Below are 23,895 nucleotides of genomic sequence, written 5' to 3' on the forward strand. Positions count from 1 at the left end.
AAATAAACCTACTTTTCTTGTTCTCTGAAAGCGAAATATTTCCTGTTGTGCACACCAAACAAGTTAGTCCAAGACTAATGACATGGCAATCGGCTGCTAAAATATTTGCTGCTAGTATTAGTGTAGAAAAATGGGTGCCTGCATGTAGGCGCGTATAGGAAATGAATGCACAACATGATTATAGTAATCAGTCATTAGCAAACGTTGTAGTTCGTTATTAATAATTATGTATAACAGGATATTGTAAAAATTAAGTTACAAAATTTTTATTAAAATGTTTCTTACATACTGGTATATTGGCTGGGCTGCAAAAATATTCGTTGTGGGCCGCATGCTTGTCTTACACCAAAGTCTTGGCCATTTTGAGATTTTATGTATGGTGTAAGAGATTGTTTCATTCTTCTGCATGTGGCTGTCCAGTTTTCCTAGCACAATTGAAAAGGCTCTTTACCCATTGTATATTCTTGGCTTTGTTGAAAATTGGCCATATGGGCATGGATGCATTCCTGGGCTCCCTATTCTGTACTATTGATCTGTCTGTTTTGATGCCAATACCATACTGCTTTACTATAGCTTTCCAAAAATATAGTTTGAAATCAGGAAATAGGATGCCTCTAGCTTTATTTTTCAAGGTTACTTTGGCTATTACAAGTCTGGGGTTTCAAATTTTAAAATTGTTTTATCTATTTCTGTGAAAACTACCATTGGAATGTTTAAAGATATTGCATTAAATCTGTAGATCACATTGGGTAGCATTTTAACAATATTAATTCTTCCAATCTATGAGCATGGAATATCTTCCCATATATTTGTCTTCAATATCTCTCTTCCATGTCTTATAATTTTCAGTATATAGACATTTCATATAAGCTATTTAATATTAAGGAATTGTTACTATTTTAGGTGTAAAGTCAGTGAAGTTATTTTTTTTCATATATTTTTATTGATTTCAGAGAGGAAGGGAGAGGGAGATAGAAACATTAATGATAAGAATCATTGATAGGCTGCCTCCTGCACGCCCCACACTGGGGATCGAGCCCGCAACCCAGGCATGTGCCCTGACTGGGAATCAAACCCTGACCTCCTGGTTCATAGGTTGATGCTCAACCACTGAGCCATGCTGGCCGGGCAGTGAGGTTATTTTTTTAAAAAGGTCATTATCTACTGCAATTTACTCTAAAATAGTACAAGTAGGATGGATGGGGAAATGAGAGGTATTAATAAAGCAAGATTGTGTTAATAAATATGACAGCTAGGTGAAAGGGACATAAAGGTTCATCATACTACTATTCTTTTTTGAAAGTTTGAAACTATCTGTCATCATCAGCCGTGTCCCAGCCCCCAGAACCCTGCCCGACACACAGCAGGAATGTAGTAAGTGATAAACTGAAATAGTCATGCAGCCTGAATAACATCGCCTACAGGCTCTCTAACCACAGTGCCCGAAGGAGCCCATTCAGTTCTGGGCAAATTTCTCAAATTGCTACAAGTGAACCTTGATCTACCCAGATCTGACTCACTGTAGCTGCAGCACTAATACTGCCCTCTAGAGGATAAAAGACAAACCACAGGGAAGTCCTTCAAGTTTGTTCCTTCTGCCTCATGAAGATTAAAACAAGCCATACACACATACACATTTATCATTAACTCTTTATTTTAATGTTCCAAGGATCCCAAACACCATTTAAAAACTAAAAGTGCAAAGCAGTCCATCAATAAAAGCACATAAAACCCTCATGAGTATCACAATTCACGATACAGTTTTTACTCCAAGGTTTATTTTATCCTTTATTACAAAGGCACAGAAGTCATCTGAGACCTCAGATATTTACCTCACTACATGTTAATGTCGCACTGCTATGATGCAACTTAACATAATTATTATAAAGCTCATAATGCAGTTTTCCAACAACTCATCAGGAGATATAGATTCTTTCTATAAATAATTAAAAGAAATACTGGACTTAGGAGCAATATAGGCATAACAAAGGGGACCTGAAAATTTCTGTAAGAGCAGTTATATTTCTTGATGGAAGTTAAGACTTTACTGTGAAACTCTACTTCCTGCAACTGGTACACTGGACCCAGCTTTGCCAAAGTAAAATGAGCAACTTCTAACAAATTAAAAATATACTTTTTAGTAAAATCCATATGAAAGCAGTACTGAGATCATTCAGAAATGCTTCCATCATTCCGTCAGTTTCCAGTCTTTAAAAATATGTACTTTGCAGGTCAGAAGTTCTGGATTTGGTTGTAGACACCAAGGTGGAGGCCCCGCGGTCTCCTCACCGGGGCACAGTGGCCCCCTCAGCCGAGTCACTGCCTGTGCTGGTGGCGTCTGGACTGGCAGCCTGTTCTGCTCTCTGGTCGGCACTCACCTCGTCATCTTCAAGAGGTCCAGAGGTGGCTGCACTCTCGTCCGTCACAGCAGTCCCCTCTTTCCTCTTTTCTGCCAACACCTCCAGCCCCATCATCCTGAGATAATGCAGCCTTTCATTCTTGGGCACAAAAGTTCGCATTGAGGCCTTTCCCCGCCATCCACACAACACAATGGGACACTGCAGGGTATCTGGTTTCCTACAAACAAAGTGGCTTCATGTAAGTATTAAGTCTTTCATCATTGCCTCTAAAGAGGTTTAATATGCAGTCTCTCCAAAAATTATACCACTAAACCACTGGGAAGGCATTTCAGTCTGTGATCCTATGGATTTTCTCAAAGATCAGCTTCCTCCTTCATACCCTGAATATCAACACCCTCAAACTGGCCAGTTTTCCTTCACTAGCTGGGGTGCTCTGGGAAGCCACCCGAGCTGTCTGTCCCGTTCCTGGAAAGGGCTGACAATCTACTCCTCCAAACATCTGTCAGGCGCCGGTGGTTACATGAAAGCAGGGCTGGTCCCCTGTAAGCCACAGGGGACCCCCATGCCCCACCCTAGAACAGCACTGATGCTTAACAGGTAATCCAGGCACTGAACCAACGGAAGAGAAGGCAGAACGCAATCTCTCTTACCTGTTCAATCTTTCCACTTATTCTGTTTAAGACAGGAATTAGGATTAGGTTTCTAAAGCACACAGAACACAAACTATGCATTTTATTATCTAAATAAAAATATGTTTGGCCTGAGCTGAACATTCTATAAAAAATATTTTCATGATGATATACAAGAATGTAGTATTTCAGTACTAAATTTTCCCTATATTGTCTTCAGTAACATTCATAAAAGGCTTCTAAGCACACCCACAGTCCCTCAACAATAACACCAAAGCCCGATGGCAAGAATATCCTCACTTACGTAGGATCCGGCTCGTACTTCAAGACGACGCTCCCCTTGGCTGGAAGAGAAACAGACAAGCATTGGCCAAGCATCCTAGTCAGTGGACACCTCTGTTTATGTGAAAAGAGAACAAGAAATAATCTACACTCTGGGGTAGCCAGGATCTCAATGAAGGGACTTTTCTTCTAAAAACATGAAGGCATCAGCCAACTAAGCACCAAGTAGGGCCGTCAGGACAACGTGGTTCAGGACAATGTGAGAGAGGACCAAGCCAGACCATCCGGGATTTAGGTGAAGCTACTCAGCAAGTCTCAGATGCAGGGAGGTGGGACTAACTACCGATTAATTCTCAAAGTTCAAGGTTAGATAACAGCTCCAACTTCCAGAAACAGCATGAAACACATACAAAATATCAAAAATTATACTGCAATTATCTACAGGATTTAAAAAGTACAAATGGCTCCTTTATCCTTTAAAATAATCTCTACTCTAAATTGAGGTTATGCCTGAGGAGACAAGAGGATGCAGACTCAACACATGTGCTATGTTCTTTAGGCCTCCAGTTTTAAATGTAAAACAAACGATTATATAACCTCAATAACCGATTTGTTCAGTTTTCATCAAATTGAGCCAGAAATATTGAACACATAGAAGTTAATAAGAGGGAAGGTGAAGGGATTAAGAAACCCCCCCTCCCCCCCAAAAAAAACACAGCTCATAGACAGACAACAGTATGGTGATTACCACAGGGAAGGGGTATGAGGGGAGGTAGAAGAGGGTAAAGGGGCCAATAAATAGTGATGGAAGGAGACTTGACTTGGGGATGATGAACACACAATACACAGATGTATAGAATTGTATACCTAAAACCTATATAATTTTATTAAGAAATATCACCCCAATAAATTCAACTAAAAATTAATAAGAGTAGAATTATTTTTATTCTTAAGTGAAAACATCACTCAAGTGATCTAAGTGGAGGTTTATGAAATATAAAATCAACAGTGTTACGAAAATCTGTTTTGGTGAGAATCTATTTCGGCTAGCTAGCAACGCCATAGCAAGACTGCATATTCTGCCCTAGCCGGTTTGGCTCGTTGGCTAGAGTGTTGGCCTGCGGAGTGAAGGGTCCTAGGTTCGATTCCTGTCAAGGGCACATGCCCCGTTGCGGTCTTGATCCCCAGTGGGGGGCGTGCAAGAGGCAGCTGATCAATGATTCTCTCTCATCACTGATGTTTCTAACTCTCCATCTTCCTTCCTCTCTGAAATCAATAAAAATATATTTTAAAAAAAGACTGCATATTCTGCTTTAATGGGATTGATAAAAATGCATTCTTTGCTTCCACACGGGTACCTTTCCTGGTGGGCAGGTGACATGGAGCTCCGGCTGGTGGGCTGGCCAGGCCCTAATAACTGCACGCCATCAATGGAAGCTGGGAGATGCAGGGTCTCCCAGGGTCTGGGGAAGTAGGGCAACCCTAGGGATGCCCTTGACTCTCAATACACTGAGAGGCCAATTATGTTTCCACAAAGCCCTCTGGAAACTGACAGTCAGTAAAAGACAGTCACAATGCATTGAATATTAAGACTGAGAAAGATCCAACAAGAGGAAACACCCACAGCTATACTGTCTTTAAAAGGACTAGTGAGGCCTCCATGTAAATCAAACTGCTTACCCAGGTCCTTGGCTTGGATGTACGTCTCACTGCTAAGTTTTCTAAGAAATGGATTTTCCTGGGTTAATAGAATTTTAACATCTTCCAATGATACAGTGATAATTCTTGAATTAATAAATGGATATAATGTATAGATTCCCTGTGGGGAAAAGAGAGGTCACTTTATGAATGGAAATAATCAATCACCCTCTACCTCGTAAAGTGAGCACCCACTGTCCTCAGGGCCTTTCCAAGGACTATGTCCAGGCCTCACCTGCCCGGAACCTGTGATAATCTGTAAGCAAACACCCTCCCACAACAGGAAACCCAACCTCAGAAAGAGCAAGAGTGAGACTCAAATGGCTGGTAGTGCCAGCCCAGCTCTGAGCCATCCAGACCTGTCGAGCTGGCTCAGAAGCTCCTATTTGTGCCCAACTGTTTCCCATTTATTCGTGGCTGGTGCTGTCCAAATCTGTTCCCCAAATTACCTCCTGTGCTAACCGGAAAGCACAATCAAACTCTTCTCCACTGCTATTTCGACACCAGACTTTTATCCCAGTATTAATAACCTATAAGTTAAAAAATATGATGAAACACACATAAATAAAAGTCAGGATAATCAATTAAAATAATCCCTTCTACCTTGAGGAGGCAGAACTGTAAATACCTTATGAAAGAAGGAAAAGAGAAATGAAGAACCTCTGAAGACCAGGAAACTTTGAAAATGCAAGACTATGTCAGCACATTCTATGGGCTGTCAGGAGCAAGGATCCTGTCCCCCTGGAAACCCCTGTGGACACCAAGTCCTAGTCAAGGTTATGAAACTACTTTGACGTCATGGACCTCCACACAACACCTTACATACATAGGCAAAGGAGAAAACAACTTAGGAAAACAGTAAAGCAAATGAAAACAGGAAACTAAAAGTAGAAACACTCTATAGAAAATGGAAATGACACCATACCACAGCAGCAGCAGCCGACCCTCCAAATCCATGACACCTACCTCCCATTACACAAACAATGAGAGGGACAGTGGGGCAGAAGGGACGCAGGCCACGGGGCCTGGGCCTGCTAAGGGCTCTGGGGACTTCGGCCCATACTGGACATGGGAGAGCCAGTGCCAGGATCTGCTCCTCCCAAGGAAACCTGAGCAGGAGTCCTCAATTATGCATCAGTCCCCATCTGTGACCTGTACCTTCATCCTCTCACTGTTGTTCAGCAGCACGTTTCTCAGCTCCTTGGAAACCATGTAGAGTTGTCTTTTCTTCCCTTCTGTAGTTCGAGTCAACAAATTCATCCTTGGGAATGAAGGATCCAGAGCATAAAATTTCCTACAAATAAAGCAGAGGTGCTTATGAAGGTAATAAAAATTTAATAGACAGTCTTTAAGCACCCTCTATTCTCCCCAACAAGACAACGTAAGTGACCACTCTGGTAAATATATACAAAAACTTAATGAATAAGGAAGAGAGAACCTGAGACTGTTATCCTAAGCATCTTTTCTCTCTGTTCTGCCTGGAGATTCCCAATTAAGGCCCTACCCAGCACCACTATTCCTCATCTCCTAAATTGGAACTGAGTAAGGCAGCCTTGGTCACTGATTTCATAACTCAACTGAGTAATTTACATTCAGGATCTGAGTCCAGAGTTCTTCCATCTCTCCACTGTCTTTACCTTTGGGCAGTCTATTTTCTCTGATTACTGCTCACTTTAAATTGAAGGGTTCAGTAAACACACCCTAAAGTTTCATCCAGCTGTAACATGCAATTAGAAAGTAAAAATACAGCTATTATACAGTGCTAGATAAAAATAAAACTATGGTTAAATATTACCAGTTATGCATTTATAACCCCACAGTAAAATTTCTTTAAAGAACTAAAAAAGATTGAATTAATCCTTACTGGATTGGTGGAAATAATGGGTCGTCTTCAGGAATAAACACAAATGGATCTTCTTTAAATCCAAATAACTTCATTTTTTTCGATGGAGGAGGACTAAAGGAAGTGGGATGAAATCAGTCATCTGGAATCTGAAACAACACACTCTTCCCTGCCCTCAACCCTCACCCCCAGCTCTGTGCATTATAAACACGCCTCCTCAGGCCTTAAATCTCTCCCCCCAGACAACAGACAGCAGCACCCACACCAAAAGGTCCTTAACACTGAACTGAGTACTTTTGCCAGCCAAAATGTTCTCACACTGCCTGCTGAAAAACCACCACAGGAAAGGCTCTGGGATCCCAGTCAATCTACATGGCTGGGAAGACACTAGAATGTTAGGCTCAAGACAGAACCATGTTTCTTACCCACACACGCCATCTTTCTTATTTCCATTATTCTCTAAATCCTCAGTCCTTTGTATTATTTCTGCATCACCAATTCCAGTGTCCAGTTTCCTTTCCAGCTCCGAGGGGCCCACAGCTGTCTCTCCCGTGGGACCTGCAGGGCTGGACTGCACAAGGTCTCTTGGCTTCGCAGACTCCCCCTGCAGCTGTCAGAGGGAATAGTAAGTCTATTTACACTCAAATCCACTTCGCACTACTACAAAAAATTAATAACATGGAGCTCACAAAATCGATCTTAACTATTTTCCTATAACATTTTATAGAAAATATAACATCTTGCTATTATAAACAGAACTCATGGACATTGTTTCTTTGAGGTTAAAATCACTTTACCATAACCCCACAAAAAGCATAAACAGCTGGCAGATAATGCCAGCTTGTCTTCATTTAAAATGCTGCTGGCATCCACTCTGTAAAAGGCACACTGAGAGATGCAAAGGAGTCAACGCAATCCCTAAATGTAGGCAGGGTGGAAAAGACAAGTATAGGAATAATCACAACGTAGGAAAGGATAGTGATACTGTTCCAGGGCACCTGGAGAAACTTCGGTGAAAATCAGAAGAATGTACCTCCAGGGACCAAGGAAATACCTGTTGAATAATAACTGTCTGAACGGGGGCAAAGCTATAAATGTGGTTTTGAGAAGGAGCAAAATGTTTTACTTATGTTAAATGTTCATATACTTTTTATATAAAGTCTTAAATGAAAAATTATTTAAAACTACATGTCCTTTCTAATAAAGTCCCCAAGATTGGTAAAAGTAGTAATTCCTAGTCCCTATGAAGTGAGCTTACAAATTAGACACCTAAGCACAGAAAAGTTCCCCAATTCACAAAGCTGTAAAGTGGACTAGCTGGTGAGATTCTAAAGCTATTAACATTATACAGCACTGCCTCCCAGAGAATAGTTTATTTAAATGTAGAAAAAGGCAAAAAACAAAACCACCACCTGAAACCGCTTGGCAAGGCCAGCAGTGGCCCACATCCTTTCTATCCCCACCTCCGCTTCCTGAAATGCTGCCTCTTTTTCAGAGCCCATCTCTAATGCCCTTTTCTCCAGGAAGCTTTCTCTGCTCCATCCCAGCGATCTAATTTCACCCTCCCCAGAATACCAGCAGCACTGTGCCAGTGCAGCTTTCCCTGACTCAAACTCTGGATTAATGTCTACACGACTTCACTTCCACTAGATCCCAGCATCCTGAATACAAAGAATCTCAGAAAGGTCCCAGTAGCACAGACAACTAAAATATATTTACACAACAAAATAAGTAAGAAACTAATATGATAGAAAAATGGAGAATATTTAAATGACCCTAAGTTATTCTAAAAAGTGTGATGCCACAGCAGAGGAGGCAGACTAACAAAAACTTCAAAACCCATTTACATAGGTGATTATAAAACAAAATGTCAACAAATCCAAGTGAATCTAAAGTATGTTTATGTGAACAGACCTTCAACCTGTGTGTGGTACAGTAGTCACCAGCCATGTGCTGTCTGACCCCTGCAGAGGAGACTAGTGCATCTTAGAGTGTAATATCTATACTTTTTTTAGAAACTTAGTATAAAAGCATATAACATACCTCATTAATAACTTATTTTGATTATATGAAAATAACTTCTTAAATATACCGGGGTAAACAAAAAAATTTTTAATTTCTCTTTTCTTGGGAAAAGAGGCTGCAAGAAAACCGAAACTACACGTGGCTGGGGCTCCATTTCTGTTAGCAGTGCTTTGATCGGCCAGCTCTTCTCCCGACCAGGGAGTTAGGGACCGATTAGAGTCAAGACCACCACACAGAGACCTTCACTCCCTAAGGGAAACGCTCTCTAGCCTAAAACCAATGCCATGGTGACTGCCCAAAAGTGCCAGTTCCAATCCTGGGCCAGGTTGAGGCTGTATACTCCTATATTAATCTGGATTAGCCATACCCCAGAAAACTGTTTACTTACTATTTCTCCACAATCTAAGCATTATTTATCCTAATTTTTAAGCATGGATCTGAAAGAAATGCAGACCTTCAGACTGTGACTCCAGGCTAAGTTCTATGAAGGCTGACATACAAACTAACAAAATTATGGCGAGCTGACAAGGAGGAGAGTACATGTTAAATCACAACTTTGTGTCAAGTCTCAAAAAGCAGTCCTTTCTCAGCCACTCTGCTTCACAGTCGCCCTTACAATGACCCAGGAGGCAGTTTAGATCCGTTGCTACAGGTCAGGGCCAATCCATTCCTTTTTAGCTAGGCCTGGACAAACTGTAATTATTCACAGCCAAGGTGAAGACAGGCTTGAGATTAGCAGAGTTCCATCAAACTGAAATGGGCTAAACGGAACCAACCTACAGTAGGGAATTAGAGTTCAGAGCCAGTTTGGGGGTAGGGTGGGGGGATACTCTGATTTTGAGCCACAGAGCAGTCTTTACATGTTTTCAATTTTTATTAAAGAATTAGATTTAAGCCCTGGCTAGTGTGGCTCAGTTGGTTGGGGGGCGTCCTGTGCACTGAAAGGTTTGCTGATTCAATTCCTAGTCAGGCCACATGCCTGGGTTGCAGGCTCAATCCCCAGTGGGGAGACATACAGGAGACAGCCTCTCTCTCTCTCCCTCTCTCTCTCTTCCTTAAAAAAAAATCAGTAAAAGAATATTAAAAATATTTAGATTTAAGGTGCAGAAGAAATGCATTTCCCAAAGTCTGCCTTTTCCACTTACATATCCCTCATAAGAAATTGCTTTTTGTTTGGAAAACTCAACATTTAAATGAATCCCTCCACACACCATCAGGCCCAGCCACCGTCCACCCCCCAAAACACATTCCAACTGACCCCTGTCAGCTCCTGCCTTGAATGCACAAGATCACATGGTATGCTGTGGTATTTTGGAAAACGTTTACCTTTGGTGGACGTTTATTCCATGGCATTGAAGACTTTTTCACTAATACTGCCACAAAGAACCCTCCAGTATTTTGATGATGTGGTAATATTCTAAGACTAAAAAAAAAAAACCAAAACACAATTCTCACTTTTTAACTGATCCAAAATACATTCTTTTAGTATTAAATATTAAGACAAGTACTACAAAGATGACCTGTGATAGTGAAGTCATGTCTTAATATTCACACAGCCCTCATTCAAGGAATGGCCAATGTGTAATATGCAGAAAATTAATGCAGTATCTAATGTATTACCATTAGGTTCTAACTACTTTCATTATTCACAAAGGCTCAATGCCAGCAGCTAACAGGTATGGAGTTCTCACGTGCTGAAAAGTTTACATACCTGAGGCCAGCCATAGGCGCAGCCCAGGCCTCACAGGAATGCCGGAGGGCCCAACCTCCCCAGTGTCCCCAAACTCTGAGAGCCCCACAAACTCACCACCGCTCTAGATGCATCGCCTGCAACTTCTCTGGGTCCTTTGGTGGGAACATGGTCGGCCGAATCTGGGTATGTCTGCTGTGAGGAACCTCATCCCACTCTGCAAACCACTGCCCATCTTTCGTCATTACCTGCAAAACGAGAGGGGAAGATTCTAAATCACTAGCACTCCCTAATAAAGAGGGGCCAGTGTACATGCTCTCAAAAATGATAAATGGTGATTTTCATTTCTCTCTAAAGCTAGGAAGGTTATCTGCAAAGATAGAAATGAGATAAATAGCCTGGGCCTGTTTTTCTCAGTGGTTAGAATGTCAACCTGCGCACTGAAGGATCTCGGGTTCAATTCCCGGTCAAGGGCAAGTTCCTGGGATGCAGGTTTGATCCTTGCCCCCAGGTGTGCATGCATCAGGCAACCAATCAATGTCTCTCTCATATTAATGTTTCTCTCTCTCCTTATTTCTCCCTCCCTTCCACTTTCTCTAAAAATCAATGGAAAAAATATCCTATCCTTGGGTGAAGATTTAAAAAAAAAGGAAATAATGGTTTATTCCATAAAACAGGACAATTATTTTATAAAGCATTTTCCATGTGGAATTTAAAAAAGAAAAAACACAAGGCTCATATTATTTCGTTTAAAACTGAAAAATGAATTCTTGCATATTACAAACAAAGCTTAAATCTCAGCCAATAAAAGAAAGCAAAGCTGTACTTATAGAGATGAAAATAAACAAAGCTGATGTCTAATTAGGAGAATGAGGCAGGAAAACTCTTCCATTGCCAGAGAAAAATATTTGTATAATCATACTATTTATTTACGTATAATTTTGAAATTGATTCTAAAAAGCATAACCAAAGCTATTATTCAAATTACCCAAAGGTGGATGCTTAGAACTTTCAGGACTATGGATAGGTTGTACCTGCTCTGTTGAGCCAGAGTCCTCACAGAAACATTACCTTCCATTGTGTGAGTCCAGGCATCCACTTCAGTCCTGGCAATTCAGAAGACACATCAGCAAGCTCCAAAGCACCTATGTATCAAAAAGTAAAATAAAATAAATTTTTTCCACATGACGCCCAGTGAATGAGATGCAGATCACATACTGCATGATTCTCTATTTAGAAAATGTCTGGGTGGGGCAAAACTGACAGAACGTACATTCGTGGTTCCTAATGGGAACAGGGTGTGACTGCAAATGGACAGGAGGGCTCTGCTTGGGGTGACGGGAATGAACTACTTGTAAAATCTGACTGTGGTGAGGGCTATGCAACAATTTAGTAAATTTACTAAAGATCATAGAATTGTACAGCTGAAACCAGTGAATGTTATGGTATGTCAACTGGAGCTCAATAAAGCTCTTGAACTAGGGAAGAGCTGCAGGACGCATCCAAGGCTGACTGGTTCCATGGCCAAAATCACCTTAAAGGCATCACCAGGCTAGAATCCAGCTAAGGGTCCACTCCTGGTTTTTAGACCATGGCAGTCAGATGATTTGGGTCTCTCCTTCGTGCCTTTATGGTTAACAAACATCTCAGAACCAAAAAAAGTAACATTTTAAAGTGAACTGTGGCAATTTTTAAACATTCAGTTTTAGGTCCAAATTAAGTTTTCTAAAACTGCCCATCAGGACAACAGTCTAATTTTAAAAACACCATGTCTACAGTAGCAGTATTACCAGAAGCTGTGAGATGGGGCAGGAAACCTTTCACACGAACTACCACTCACAGGCCACAGACATTGATTTGACGGCCTCACATAAGGAAACACCAACAAAGCCTCACATAAGCTATGAAAACTCAGATAATAATTACATACAACAAAGCAAGAGAATCCCCAACGGGCATCTAGCAGTGAGACACCTTTGACCAAAACATTGTATTGACTTCCACTAGTACATCTGAACAATCTTACTTTAAAAAGTGAATACTAATAGTGGAGGTTTCCAGAAACTGGTTTCTTCAAACACTGCCCACTTCTCAGTATGCCCTCCTGCCAGCATTTGGGTCAGAAGCTGCCAATGCTGGCTCAGTGTTTGTAGACTGAATGTTCTTTGGACTGCCCTTCCTCCAGCTAAGTCTCTGAGTACTTTCAGGTGGGCATCACACCCTGTCCAGTCACAGCAACTGCCAAGTACAAAGCTCAGCAAAGGTCTATATGCTCCCATGAAGCCATGTCTACACAGGACGCCTGTCACTGAGGACTGAGAAGAGTCTACAAGCCTGAAACAACCACATGTTTAATGGTGGCTGTGAGAGCAAGATCTAGACTGGAGACCCATCTGCCTAATCACTGAGTAGGATGCCCAGTTCAACTATCTACACTAATAAAAGAGAAACATAGTAATTAGCGTACGACCGCTACCCTTTTCATTGGCTAATCAGTGAGTATATGCAAATTAACTGTCAGCCAAGATGGCGGCCGGCAGCCAGGCACTGAAGCGAGCATGAGGCTTGCTTGCTGCGGACTCCAACGTTCCCCGCCTCACTTGCCGGCCTCTCAGCTGCAACTCTAAGCAACTATGTACTATGTTGCAAATAAGAAGCTAAACAAAACACCAGAAACCAGCCGGACTGAAATCCAGTCGGACTGAAACATTGTATCGATGTTTTCAGCAGTGAGGCCTCAGAGCTAAAACTGGCCCAGAATAAATAAAAAAAAAGAAAACAAGGAGCGGTGGAAGCTTCAGTCACTCGCCAGCCGGAAAACAGCCCTCAGCCCCTCACCCAGACTGGCCAGGCACCCCAGTGGGGACCCCCACCCTGATCCAGGACACCCTTCAGGGCAAACCAGCCAGCCCCTACCCATGCACCAGGCCTCTATTCTATAAAGTAAAAGGGTAATATGTCTCCCGGCACCGAGATCAGCATGACAGGGGGCAGCGCCCAAACCCCCTGATCGCCCTGCGGCTCTGTGTGTGACAGGGGGCGGGGCCACAACCTCCCTATCCGCCCTGCTCTGTTCGTGACAGGGGAAGGCACCCCAACCCCCTGATCAGCCCTGCTCTGTGCCTGATAGGGGGGAGCTCCCCAATCCTGATTGCCCTGCGGCTCTGTGTTTGACAGGAGGGAGCTCCCCAACCCCCTGATCGGCCCTGCTCTGTGGGTGATAGAGGGTGGCGCCCCAACCCCCCTCCACGGGCCTTGCTCTGTGTGTGACAGGGTAGAGCCATAACCTCCCCATTGGCCCTGCCCTGAGTGTGACAGGGTGCAGCGCCCCAACCCCCTGATCCGCCCTGCTCTGTGTGTGACAGGGGGCGGTGCCCCAACTCCCCTATAGGCCCTACTCTGTGAGTGACAGGGGGGAGCTCCTCAACCCCCTGATCGGCCCTGCTCTGTGTGTGACAGGGTATGGAGCCCCAACACCCCTGATGGGCCCTGCTCTGTGAGTGACAGGGGGCAGCGCCCCAACTCCCTGATTGGCCCTGCTCTGTGCATGACAGGGGGTGGCGCCGCAACCTCCCCATCGACCCTGCCTTGAGTGTGACAGGGGGCGGTGCCCCAACCCCCAATCGGCCCTACCCTGAGCGTGAGTGAGGGTGGCATCGCAACCTCCCGATCCGCCCTGCTCTGTGCATGACGGGGCGGCGCCCCAACTCCCCAATTGGCCCTGCTCTGAGCCTGACCAGGGGCTGCACTTAGGGATTGGGCCTGCCCTCTGCCACCCGGGAGCAGGCCTAAGCCAGCAAGTCGTTATCTCCCGAGGGGTCCCAGACTGCGAGAGGGCACAGGCCGGGCTGGGGGACCCCCCTCCCCCCGCCCCCCAAGTGCACAAATTTTTGTGCACCGGGCCTCTAGTTCTATATATATAAAAGCCTAAGCGACTGGCAGACCATTCAACCGGTAGCAATGACATGCACTGATCACCAGTGGGCAGACGCTCAATGCAGGAGCTGCCAAGCTGCGGTGAGTTGACAGCTGCAGTTCTCGGTGACACACCCGGAACCAGAGAGGAGGGAGCCCAATTCTGGGGTGTCACATGAGAACTGCCCTCTCACAATCCGGACCCCTCGGAAGATGTCAGAGAGCTGGTTTTGGCCCAATCCCCACAGGCCAGGCTGAGGGACCCCAGCGGTGCATGATTCCGTGCACTGGACATCTAGTTTACTATAAAATTACATCACCCACAGTCTTTCTCTTCATATGCCTTCTGAGATAAAGCACCAACAAAAGTGTGGAGATTATGACCATGTAAAAAAACATCACTCAGATATCACATCTTTCTGTAGCCCAACATAAGTACAGCAAAAACAAAACACAGTAAATGCAGGCCGAAGGACAAGAAGGCTCACTACACATAGATCAACCAGCCACTGAAAACTTAACTGGAAGCCCAGACTGTTGTAGATACCACCACAGGAAATGCACTCTTGTCTTAACTTACTTCACAAAAATGCATGTAGAAAATTTGATAGCATTCTATTCTGGAATGAAATTTGTAATTTCCTTCTATTTGAAATTTCTCATTATTTGCTTTAAGAAGAATATGACAGAAAAGGTTATCGTTTTATTGAAAACATAAAAGGAGAAATAATATTTTACATCAAAATGTTATGGAAATTGCTGTTTCAGAACATTTCATAAAACCTATAAGACCTCACACCCATTAGAACAGATACTATCAAAAACACAGAAAACAACAACTGCTGGCGAGGATATAGACAAGAACCCTGTGTACAGCTGGTGGACTTGTAAAATGGTGTAGTCACTATGGAAAACAGTATGGGGGTGGGTCCTGAAACAGAATTATCATGACCCAGTAATTCCACTTCTGGGTATTACACCCCAAAAAAACGAAAGCAGAGCCTCAAATTTATTGTCCACCATGGTCATAGCAGCATTATAATGAGGAAGCAACCCAAGTGTCCATGGATGGTATACATACAATGGAGTATCATTCAGCTGGAAAAAAGGAAGGAAATTGACACATGCTACAACACAGATAAACCTTGAGGGTAGTATGCTAAGTAGGCAAGTCACAAAAAGACAAATACTGTATTATTCCACTCATGAGATACCTAGTCTGTTCCAACTCAGAGACAGAGAGACTACAACAATGGGGAGAGGATAAAGGGGAGTTGTTTAATGAATTCAGAATTTCAGTTTTACAAGAGGAAGAACTCTGGAGACTGGCTACACAACAATATGAATGTACTTAACACTACTGAACTGTATACTTAAATACAGTTAAAATGCCCCAGGAAAAGGACTACAGAAGTATATAGTATAGCAGCAATTTTCAACCTTTTTCATCTTACGAAAATTCTGCGGCACACGGACTGAAAATCGCTGCACTATAGCAATAGTTTTGAAAAGTCTATAGTTCTATTAATACAGCGTGCTTACCTTCACTTTTTTCTAGTAAAGATGCTATGACTGCTTCATCTTCAATGGGGTTCAGTGAACATGTAGAATACACCATCCTGCCACCTTCCACTAGCTGTTCAGCACCCCGTGTAGCAATCCGCAGCTGTAAGCTAAGGGTTAGATATACTAAGTCACCGAGACCAAACACAGCCGACAGCACATTCTTTATGGGCACCCTTTATGTCACGTATTTATTATAAGTTTTTATGACAGACTTACAATAAAATACAAAGTACTATAAGTAAAATAAATAACTTCAATTTAAGAAAAAAACCTTTAAATTCTAAGTGAATTTATTGTCCCCACGGAGTTTGACCGGGAGACTGATCTCTTGCTATGATGTGCTCTGACCACCATGGGGCGACGTGGAATGAAGGAAGGCCCCAGCTGGCAGCTGGGCAAGGGAGGCGCTGGGCAGCAGCCTGCAGCTGGGGAATATTGGCTCTCATCGCAGGCCAGGCCTAGGGACCCTACCCGTGCACAAATTTGGTACACCGGGCCTCTAGTGTAAATATAAAAAAGCACCTATTTATATAAACACTGGTTTATGGACTTTCCCCAGCATGTTGACAAGCAAAGCATAAAGTGATTAATGACTAAATTCAACATATTAGATGAATTTCACTATTAAAAAGCCTCCATAGTTATACAAATATTTGATTTTTCTTTCTATGAACAACTTGTAGCCTTCAGTACATTCTAATTTTAACGCCTGTTTCATAAAACAGTGGTATTTATTTAACAGAGAAACAAAATCTGGTGTTGAAGTTATTAATGATGAACATTCCTTAACATACTTAGACCAGCCACTGTTGTACATTTAAGTTAAGAATGTATAATTTTAATATTAAATGAAGAAAAAAATCAAAACTGTCCAAAACAGGAACTTAAAAAATCCGTAGGCACAGAAAACTGTAATACACTAGACATGACAGAAGTTATTTTTAAGGTATGAGATTCTTTTCCCTTTTAAGAATTCTCAAAAAAAATTTTAGGGACAATAAATATCTGAGATAAAAATGTTAAAATAATTAAACACAAAAAGAATAGAAAACAGGAAAACAACTGGTAAGACAGTAAGTAACTAGTCATTTCATTTAAAAAAATTCGAAATGTTATAAAAAAATTCTTATAAAATGCGTTTTTAATAAATGTGTACAATCCTTAGTTTACTACTCTTAAAGATTTTAAAAGCAACTATTTCTGATATACAAGCAAATTCCCATGGAGTGAGTTACATCATTAACACTCTGATGCTTACTTGGGGTCAAAGATCTGGATGCCCAATTAGGTGAGTCAACAATAAATTTTGACCAACTGATTTGTCAAACAATGCTGCCAGCATAAAGTTTACTTACCCATGCAGCTGCAAGCTATTTAAGGTGGTCCACTTTTTCCAGACGTCAATGTTTTTTCTCATTGTGCCATCTCCACTGGAAAGATATTTAAGAACTTAAAACCCACTACAGGTAGATGATTAGAGTTTAACAAATATGTTACATTCAAGCTAAATTATAAAACAGGCATTATTATTATTATAAATACCAATTAGAAAACAACCTAAATCCTTGCAAACTACAATCAACTTTCCATTTCTGTTTTGGGGTTACTCTAGTACATTAAAATCTTTCATTATACTTCAGTTTTCAATTCAATAAGAAAATAAAAGATTTGAAAATGAAACCTCTTTGAACACTTAAAGAAATAGTAATTTACTTCCATTTAGGAGAAATACAGTCCTAGCAAACCTATTTTCAGTCCTAAGACAGACAGAGCCAAGAATACATATGAGCTTATTTTGATCCTGCTACTTAGAAATTTGGTTAATCAAGAGTGGCACTTTAATCAGAATTACACAAACAATGATAAACTTAGACTCATAAAGAACTTTCCATAGCAGATTCAATTAAGCCAATTTAATTTCTTGACCAAGATTTTTCTATATATCATTTAAACATTTTTGATTCTCCACCTTTATGAAATGGAAATTATTTCCACATAAATTTTATAATAGACTTGATTCATTAATCTCTCTGAACATGTCTAATTTTATCTACCCAGTTTTTCTGAGGTAATTCCTGCATCTGTTGCTTTCTCTGTAAAGTTAAATTTTCTTTGATGGTCTAGTCCAAGGGTGGGCAAACTTTTTGACTCGAGGGCCACAATGGGTTCTTAAACTGGACCGGAGGGCCGGAACAAAAGCATGGATGGAGTGTTTGTGTGAACTAATATAAATTCAAAGTAAACATCATTACATAAAAGGGTATGGTCTTTTTTTTTTTTTTTTAGTTTTATTCATTTCAAACGGGCCGGATCTGGCCCGCGGGCCGTAGTTTGCCCACGGCTGGTCTAGTCATATGTCCTTGAGGTGCAGAGTCTGCAGGATGGAAATGTCTTGAGATATGATGGCTTTCATATGACATCCCTCACTTGTACGGCAATGGGTTAAAAATCTATAATTTTAGGAATTTTTTTCAGCTCACAACTTAGTGCTCATAAGGTCATTTTACTCTCACAATATTGGTATAAGAAATGAGTTAGGCTCCCGATCAAATGAACAAGGTTAGGAAAACATCTGATCCAGAGGAAAATTAGAAAATTGCAATCTAGAAAAAAATTCATTTCATGACCAATTTTTTTTTAAATGTATTTTATTGATTTTTTACAAAGAGGAAGGGAGATGGATAGAGAGTTAGAAACATCAATGAGAGAGGAACATTGATCAGCTGCCTCCTGCACACTCCCAACTGGGTATGTGCCCGCAACCAAGGTACATGCCCATGACCGGAATCGAACCTGGGACCCTTGAGTCCGCAGGCTGACGCTCTATCCATTGAGCCAAACCGGTTAGGGCTCATGACCAATTTTAAATTTTACTTTAAAGGGAAATTTTTCCAGGTATTTAAAAACTCAGCCATATTCGGTGCTACCAGCTATAATTTTCAAACTCAGTTCTGTTACTAGCAGTAAATCTGCCACTTGTTTAAACAAGATGAAGTTAATGCTGATGCATCACAGTTAAACGCTACTTAGTGCTAACAAAGTTTTGTGGCAGTTTTTGAACTTTAGCCTCACCAAATCATGTGTTCAAAAGCTATTAAACCCTTGTGATCATTGCCTATGTCACTGCCTCAGAGAACTTAACAGCCATCTTTAGTTTCACTCATTTCTTTTTGGAAAAACTCATTCAGTTATGGCATAAAACTTTAGTAAAGGTAAACTCTAAAAACCTAAAATTTACATGTAAAATGTGAAGAAAAGTATGTGAACAGGTAAAATCAGTTTATCAAACGTTTGAACTCCCAATTTCATTGTAAAAACCCAATGTGTTTTTATTTGATAACTGTTTTACATACTCACTGACGTACAAGCATATACACTCGGATCAACAAATCACTCCAACTGATTACATCCTGAAATGCATGAGTTTATGATGCCCTTTTCCTCTCAAGTATTTTCTTTTAGACTATCAAAACCACCCCTTTTTTTAACTGTGTCCCACATGCTCAGTCTCCGTTATTACTAAAACTCTGTGTCTGTCTTCTAATTTAGGTCACGATGCCTTTCTTCATACCAGCTACCACAAGAATCATACAGACAACTGTGTGTTCATGTGCAGTTTCACTTTAGTCTTTATGTGATTAATTTCCTTAATGGATCCTGGGCTTTCTGGACTCTTGATAATATAAATACCTGCATGGGACGTCACATAGGATGCGATCGTAGAAGAGAACCTCTTTCTTTCCGTTCACGTCTATCATGAGTCTTGGTATGCTGGACGCATCGTGGTTGACCACCATGATGCAGGGACTGCTCAACCTTTTGGCCTGATGAACAAGCAGATAGCAGCGCTTGTTGTCCACATCATTTGCAATGACAAATCCCTCTGGGAATATAAAATTGTAGTGTTGGGTGATATGCAGCACAAGTAATTTCCTGAAATACATAACTTGTAGGCTGGCATATGAGAGGTGAGGATCCACCAAACTTGAGTCCCAAGTGTAAAAGATTGGCTAGGACTACAGAAGTGGTCCAGAAACAGAAACCCAGCAGCTCAGCATGGATTCATAATTCCTTAAAATTTCAAAACTTCAAAATTCATTTGTTCAACTAATTATTCACTTTGTACCAGTTATTGTGCCAAAAATGTCTTTTCTATTACTAACAGTTAATTAGGAGGATGAGAGAAAGGTGTACAAACCAACAGAATCACCTGACAAGTGTTTTAAATACTGCGTGTGTGCTGGAGCACCAATGTAGACTCTGGATCAGATTCTTGGGGTGGGGTCTCACACTCCTGAACATTTAAAAGCTGTTCCCTGGAAGAGTCTGAGCTGTACCACGGCTAAGTACCGGGTAGAATGTTTCCTGGGTGCCACCTTCTCTCCCTCTGGCTTCTCTCTCATCTCCAGCAAAAAGGCAAATATGTCTAGTAACATTTTATAATCAATACTGCTCCCTCTTAAAGGAAGTAGGAGATAAAGGTACATAAAAATATTAGGAGACTAACTAGCACTATACACAGTATTTTCACATCTTTATAAAATCTCTATAAAGGAGCATCACTGATACTATAGAAATAGCTGCCATTTTCTGAGCACTTTGTAATCTTGTGTCACACACCCAAGTTCAGGACTGATGGCTCATTTCATAAGTGATGCCTAGTAATATCACCGAACTCACCTCGTAAATAGTGGTAGGATTTGAACCTGGGGAGTCAGACAGCAGCTCTTAACATAGTCCAGTCCTACTTTCAGGGAGGCTTCAGGCAATGTTCTAATTTTTCCCTGTCTACATCCCACCAAAGTAGCAAAGCTACCTCCAAACCCCCAGTCCAATGCATACCTGGAAAAGGGACATTCATGTCAGCATGCAGCATTTCAATTAACTGTGTAGTCTTTGATCCAGGTGCTGCACACATATCTAAGATCTATTAAAAAGCAAGGAAATATTTGAGACTTTTAAGAAATCAAACATTCTACATTTAATTTAAAACAATTTGAGTCACTCTAGTATTTTTATTTCTATTCCAATACCGAAATATATTTCTTAATAGAATGAATCTACAATGTGATATATTTAACTGATAGGGATCTCGTAATTTAGAATGCCCTCAAGTCACAGTGACAAAGATACTCTCCAGAGGGGACGGGAACAGACAGCACTACAAAACAAGCCAATAAAAGTAATACAATTAAGGATAAATGAGTCAAGATACTAAATGCAAGAAGCACTATAACATATTGCTAAGAAGAGAGCTACTTGGCCTCAAATCTCAGCTCAACCAACGACTAGTCCTGTGACCTTGGGCCAGTTACTTCAACTTTTCCTTATCTCCTTTTCCTCATCTGGAAAAATGGGGATAGTGGTGGCATCTACCCCCACAGGGATGTGTGGGTAATAAAATGAATTCAGGCAAAGAGTGCACGTAACAACATCTCAACACATGTTCAATATGACTTTTAATCTGATTTAGTCAATCAAGACCACTAAAGATAATCTGTACAGTAAATAAACAAATTAAGAAAAAAATTTTGCCTGGCCGGTGGGGCTCAGTGGATTGAGCGTTGTCCTGTGCACCTGGAGGTCACAGCTCGATCCCCAGTAGGGAGTGTGGAGGAGGCAGCCAATCAATGGATCAATGTTTTTCTCTCATTGATATTTCTATTTCTTTCTCCCTCTCCCTTCCATTCTCTGAAATCAATAAAAAATATATATATTAAAAAAAAATTTTTAAGGAAGAAAATAGTTAAATAATTTATAAAAATCAAATAAGACAAAAATGTGAAATACCTGAAGAAAACTATATCACTTTCTATTTATCTAAAGTGGAAAAAAAAACCTCATTATATTAAGAAAAAAAGGTCTCAACAACAGAGCGGTACAAACACAGACAGCAGCCTGCCCACCACGATTTTCTATATAATACACAATACCTTATGGTGAGGGTGAGCATTAAGCAGCAGTGGCGGAATCATACTAACAGCTTCTTGACGACTGATATTTCCCTTAGAAAATAAAATGTTTAAAAAGTCAGCAATGACATTAAAAAGGGCAGAAAATTTCAATATTGGAAATTCAAAATTTTAAATGCAACAGAAAAAGACCATAGAATCAATCATACATAGAACAAGAGTTAGTACTATCACACAAACATTAAAGAGGTAGGACAGATTTTCATACTAGTGGATACATGGTTGCTACCTAAAGGTCAAGTAAGGATGACCATTTACCAAAACTTACCTTTAAAAAAACACTGCATTTTGAAATTTCATTAAAACAAAGGGAATTTTAAGCTTATGTAGTCCTCACTTCCTACCTTGAGAAGATCTGGAAGTTGGATGAGCATGTCTCAAAGGCAGACAATGCCAATGAAATACCTTCAGCAAGAGGAGCAGTAGAAGGAGGCACAGGACAAAGTCACTGTTGCAAGTTTGTTTTTGTTTTTTAAATATATTTTATTGATTTTTTACAGAGAGGAAGGGAGAGGGATAGAGAGTTAGATACATCGATGAGAGAGAATCATCGATCAGTTGCCTCCTGCACACTCCCTACTGGGGATGTGCCCGCAACCAGGGGATGTGCCCGCAACCACGGTACATGCCCTTAACCGGAATCGAACCCGGGACCTTTCAGTCCACAGGCCAACGCTCTATCCACTGAGCCAAACCGGTTAGGACACTGTTGCAAGTTTTTCCCTCTCAGCTAAAACTGTAACTTCTATATGTCAGTCCCTTTTCAGGAACAGCCCATGTCTGCTTTCTATTCCTGAGAACTGTCTCTCAGAAAGGTGAAAGCATCAACCATTGTTCCTCTCTTTCCTTCCCCAAGATAAATGATTTAAAATTCCTCACTAAATCGTCTGTTCTAAAGATCTTCGCTAGTGGGTCAGCATCTGTTAAGATGTACAGACAAAATTTTCTTGATGAAGTCCAGCACTTGCCTCAATCACAACTCTATTTTAACAACCTTAAGAATGAATGCTTAAAAAGGGGAAGTAGCCCGGCTGGTGTGGCTCAGTGTCCAATCATGGACCAGGATCATGGTTTGATTCCTGCTCAGAGCACATGGCCGGGTTGAGGGCTAATCCCCAGTAGGGGGCATGCAGGATCAATTATTCTCTTTCATTATTGATGTTTCTATCTTCCCCTCTCCCTTCCTCTCTCTGAAATCAATATAAAAATAGGGGAGAAAGCTATAAAACATCAGCTACCAGGAAGCTTCTGCTCCATTACAAGGGCCTTTAGTATAGCTACCACTACTCATTTTATACTTACCCATCGGCCTGTTAGAATCTAAATACAGACTTGAACATTCATTCAGACCTGCTAATTTTCACCATATGGATTTTGGGCCAGCAATGAGTCTGTGAAGACTGAATCTTAATTTGACTAAGGCACACTAACTCCAAGCATTAAAGTGGGGGTGGGAACTGCGGGCCCTTGACTATAGACATCCTGGCAATTAGGCTGGATTCATAAACACATCCTGAAGAGGTCTCACAGCCAGCTTTAAATAACTAAGAGTACCTCATCCTGCTGACTTCTGATAAAAACTGGACCATTTCCCTATGATACGTATATCTGACACGAAACTCCCATCTCCTCCACCTTTCAAAGCTTCCCAAATCTGGCTTTTTACAACCTACTCAACTGGGTACCACTCCACTCCCCACAAACCCTCTGCTCTGTCGTAACCTGCTCTCTAACCGTGTTAATCTTTATCTGACCTTGCATCTCAATCAAAGCAGAGTCAGAGAACCCTTCCTAGTACTGGCCCCTCAAGTACAGAATCAGGAATGAGGCAGTACTCAGTCCAGTATATTCCTAACTATTGGGAAGTGGGGTGGAAAGCCAGGCAAACAGGAGCCCAGTTTACCAGGTTACCTAA

General features: G+C 41.3%; 1 protein-coding gene across 3 annotated transcripts in view; it reads right to left on the reverse strand.

Annotated features, from left to right (window-relative positions):
* Positions 1-1,632: 1,632 nt before the first annotated feature.
* NSUN2 (NOP2/Sun RNA methyltransferase family member 2) overlaps positions 1,633-23,895 on the reverse strand; it is a 28,681-nt gene continuing 6,418 nt past the window's right edge. Inside the window, exons 5-19 of one of the 3 annotated variants that reach the window (XM_023752021.1) lie at positions 21,942-22,013; positions 20,851-20,935; positions 19,699-19,891; positions 17,364-17,438; positions 15,985-16,115; positions 11,599-11,672; positions 10,645-10,775; positions 10,164-10,260; positions 7,238-7,416; positions 6,834-6,926; positions 6,128-6,263; positions 5,419-5,499; positions 4,952-5,090; positions 3,294-3,333; positions 1,633-2,577 (exon numbers count right to left, since the gene is read on the reverse strand). In XM_023752021.1, coding sequence (XP_023607789.1) covers positions 2,286-2,577; positions 3,294-3,333; positions 4,952-5,090; positions 5,419-5,499; positions 6,128-6,263; positions 6,834-6,926; positions 7,238-7,416; positions 10,164-10,260; positions 10,645-10,775; positions 11,599-11,672; positions 15,985-16,115; positions 17,364-17,438; positions 19,699-19,891; positions 20,851-20,935; positions 21,942-22,013 — 1,818 coding nt within the window. In that variant the 3' untranslated portion in view covers positions 1,633-2,285. Of the gene's footprint in view, positions 2,578-3,293; positions 3,334-4,951; positions 5,091-5,418; positions 5,500-6,127; positions 6,264-6,833; positions 6,927-7,237; positions 7,423-10,163; positions 10,261-10,644; positions 10,776-11,598; positions 11,673-15,984; positions 16,116-17,363; positions 17,439-19,698; positions 19,892-20,850; positions 20,936-21,941; positions 22,014-23,895 lie in introns of all 3 variants that reach the window. The other 2 variants (XM_006081470.3, XM_023752025.1) reach the window with 2 other exon arrangements.

This window comes from Myotis lucifugus, unplaced genomic scaffold, assembly GCF_000147115.1.
Source record: "Myotis lucifugus unplaced genomic scaffold, Myoluc2.0 scaffold_0, whole genome shotgun sequence".
Lineage (NCBI taxonomy): Eukaryota > Metazoa > Chordata > Mammalia > Chiroptera > Vespertilionidae > Myotis > Myotis lucifugus.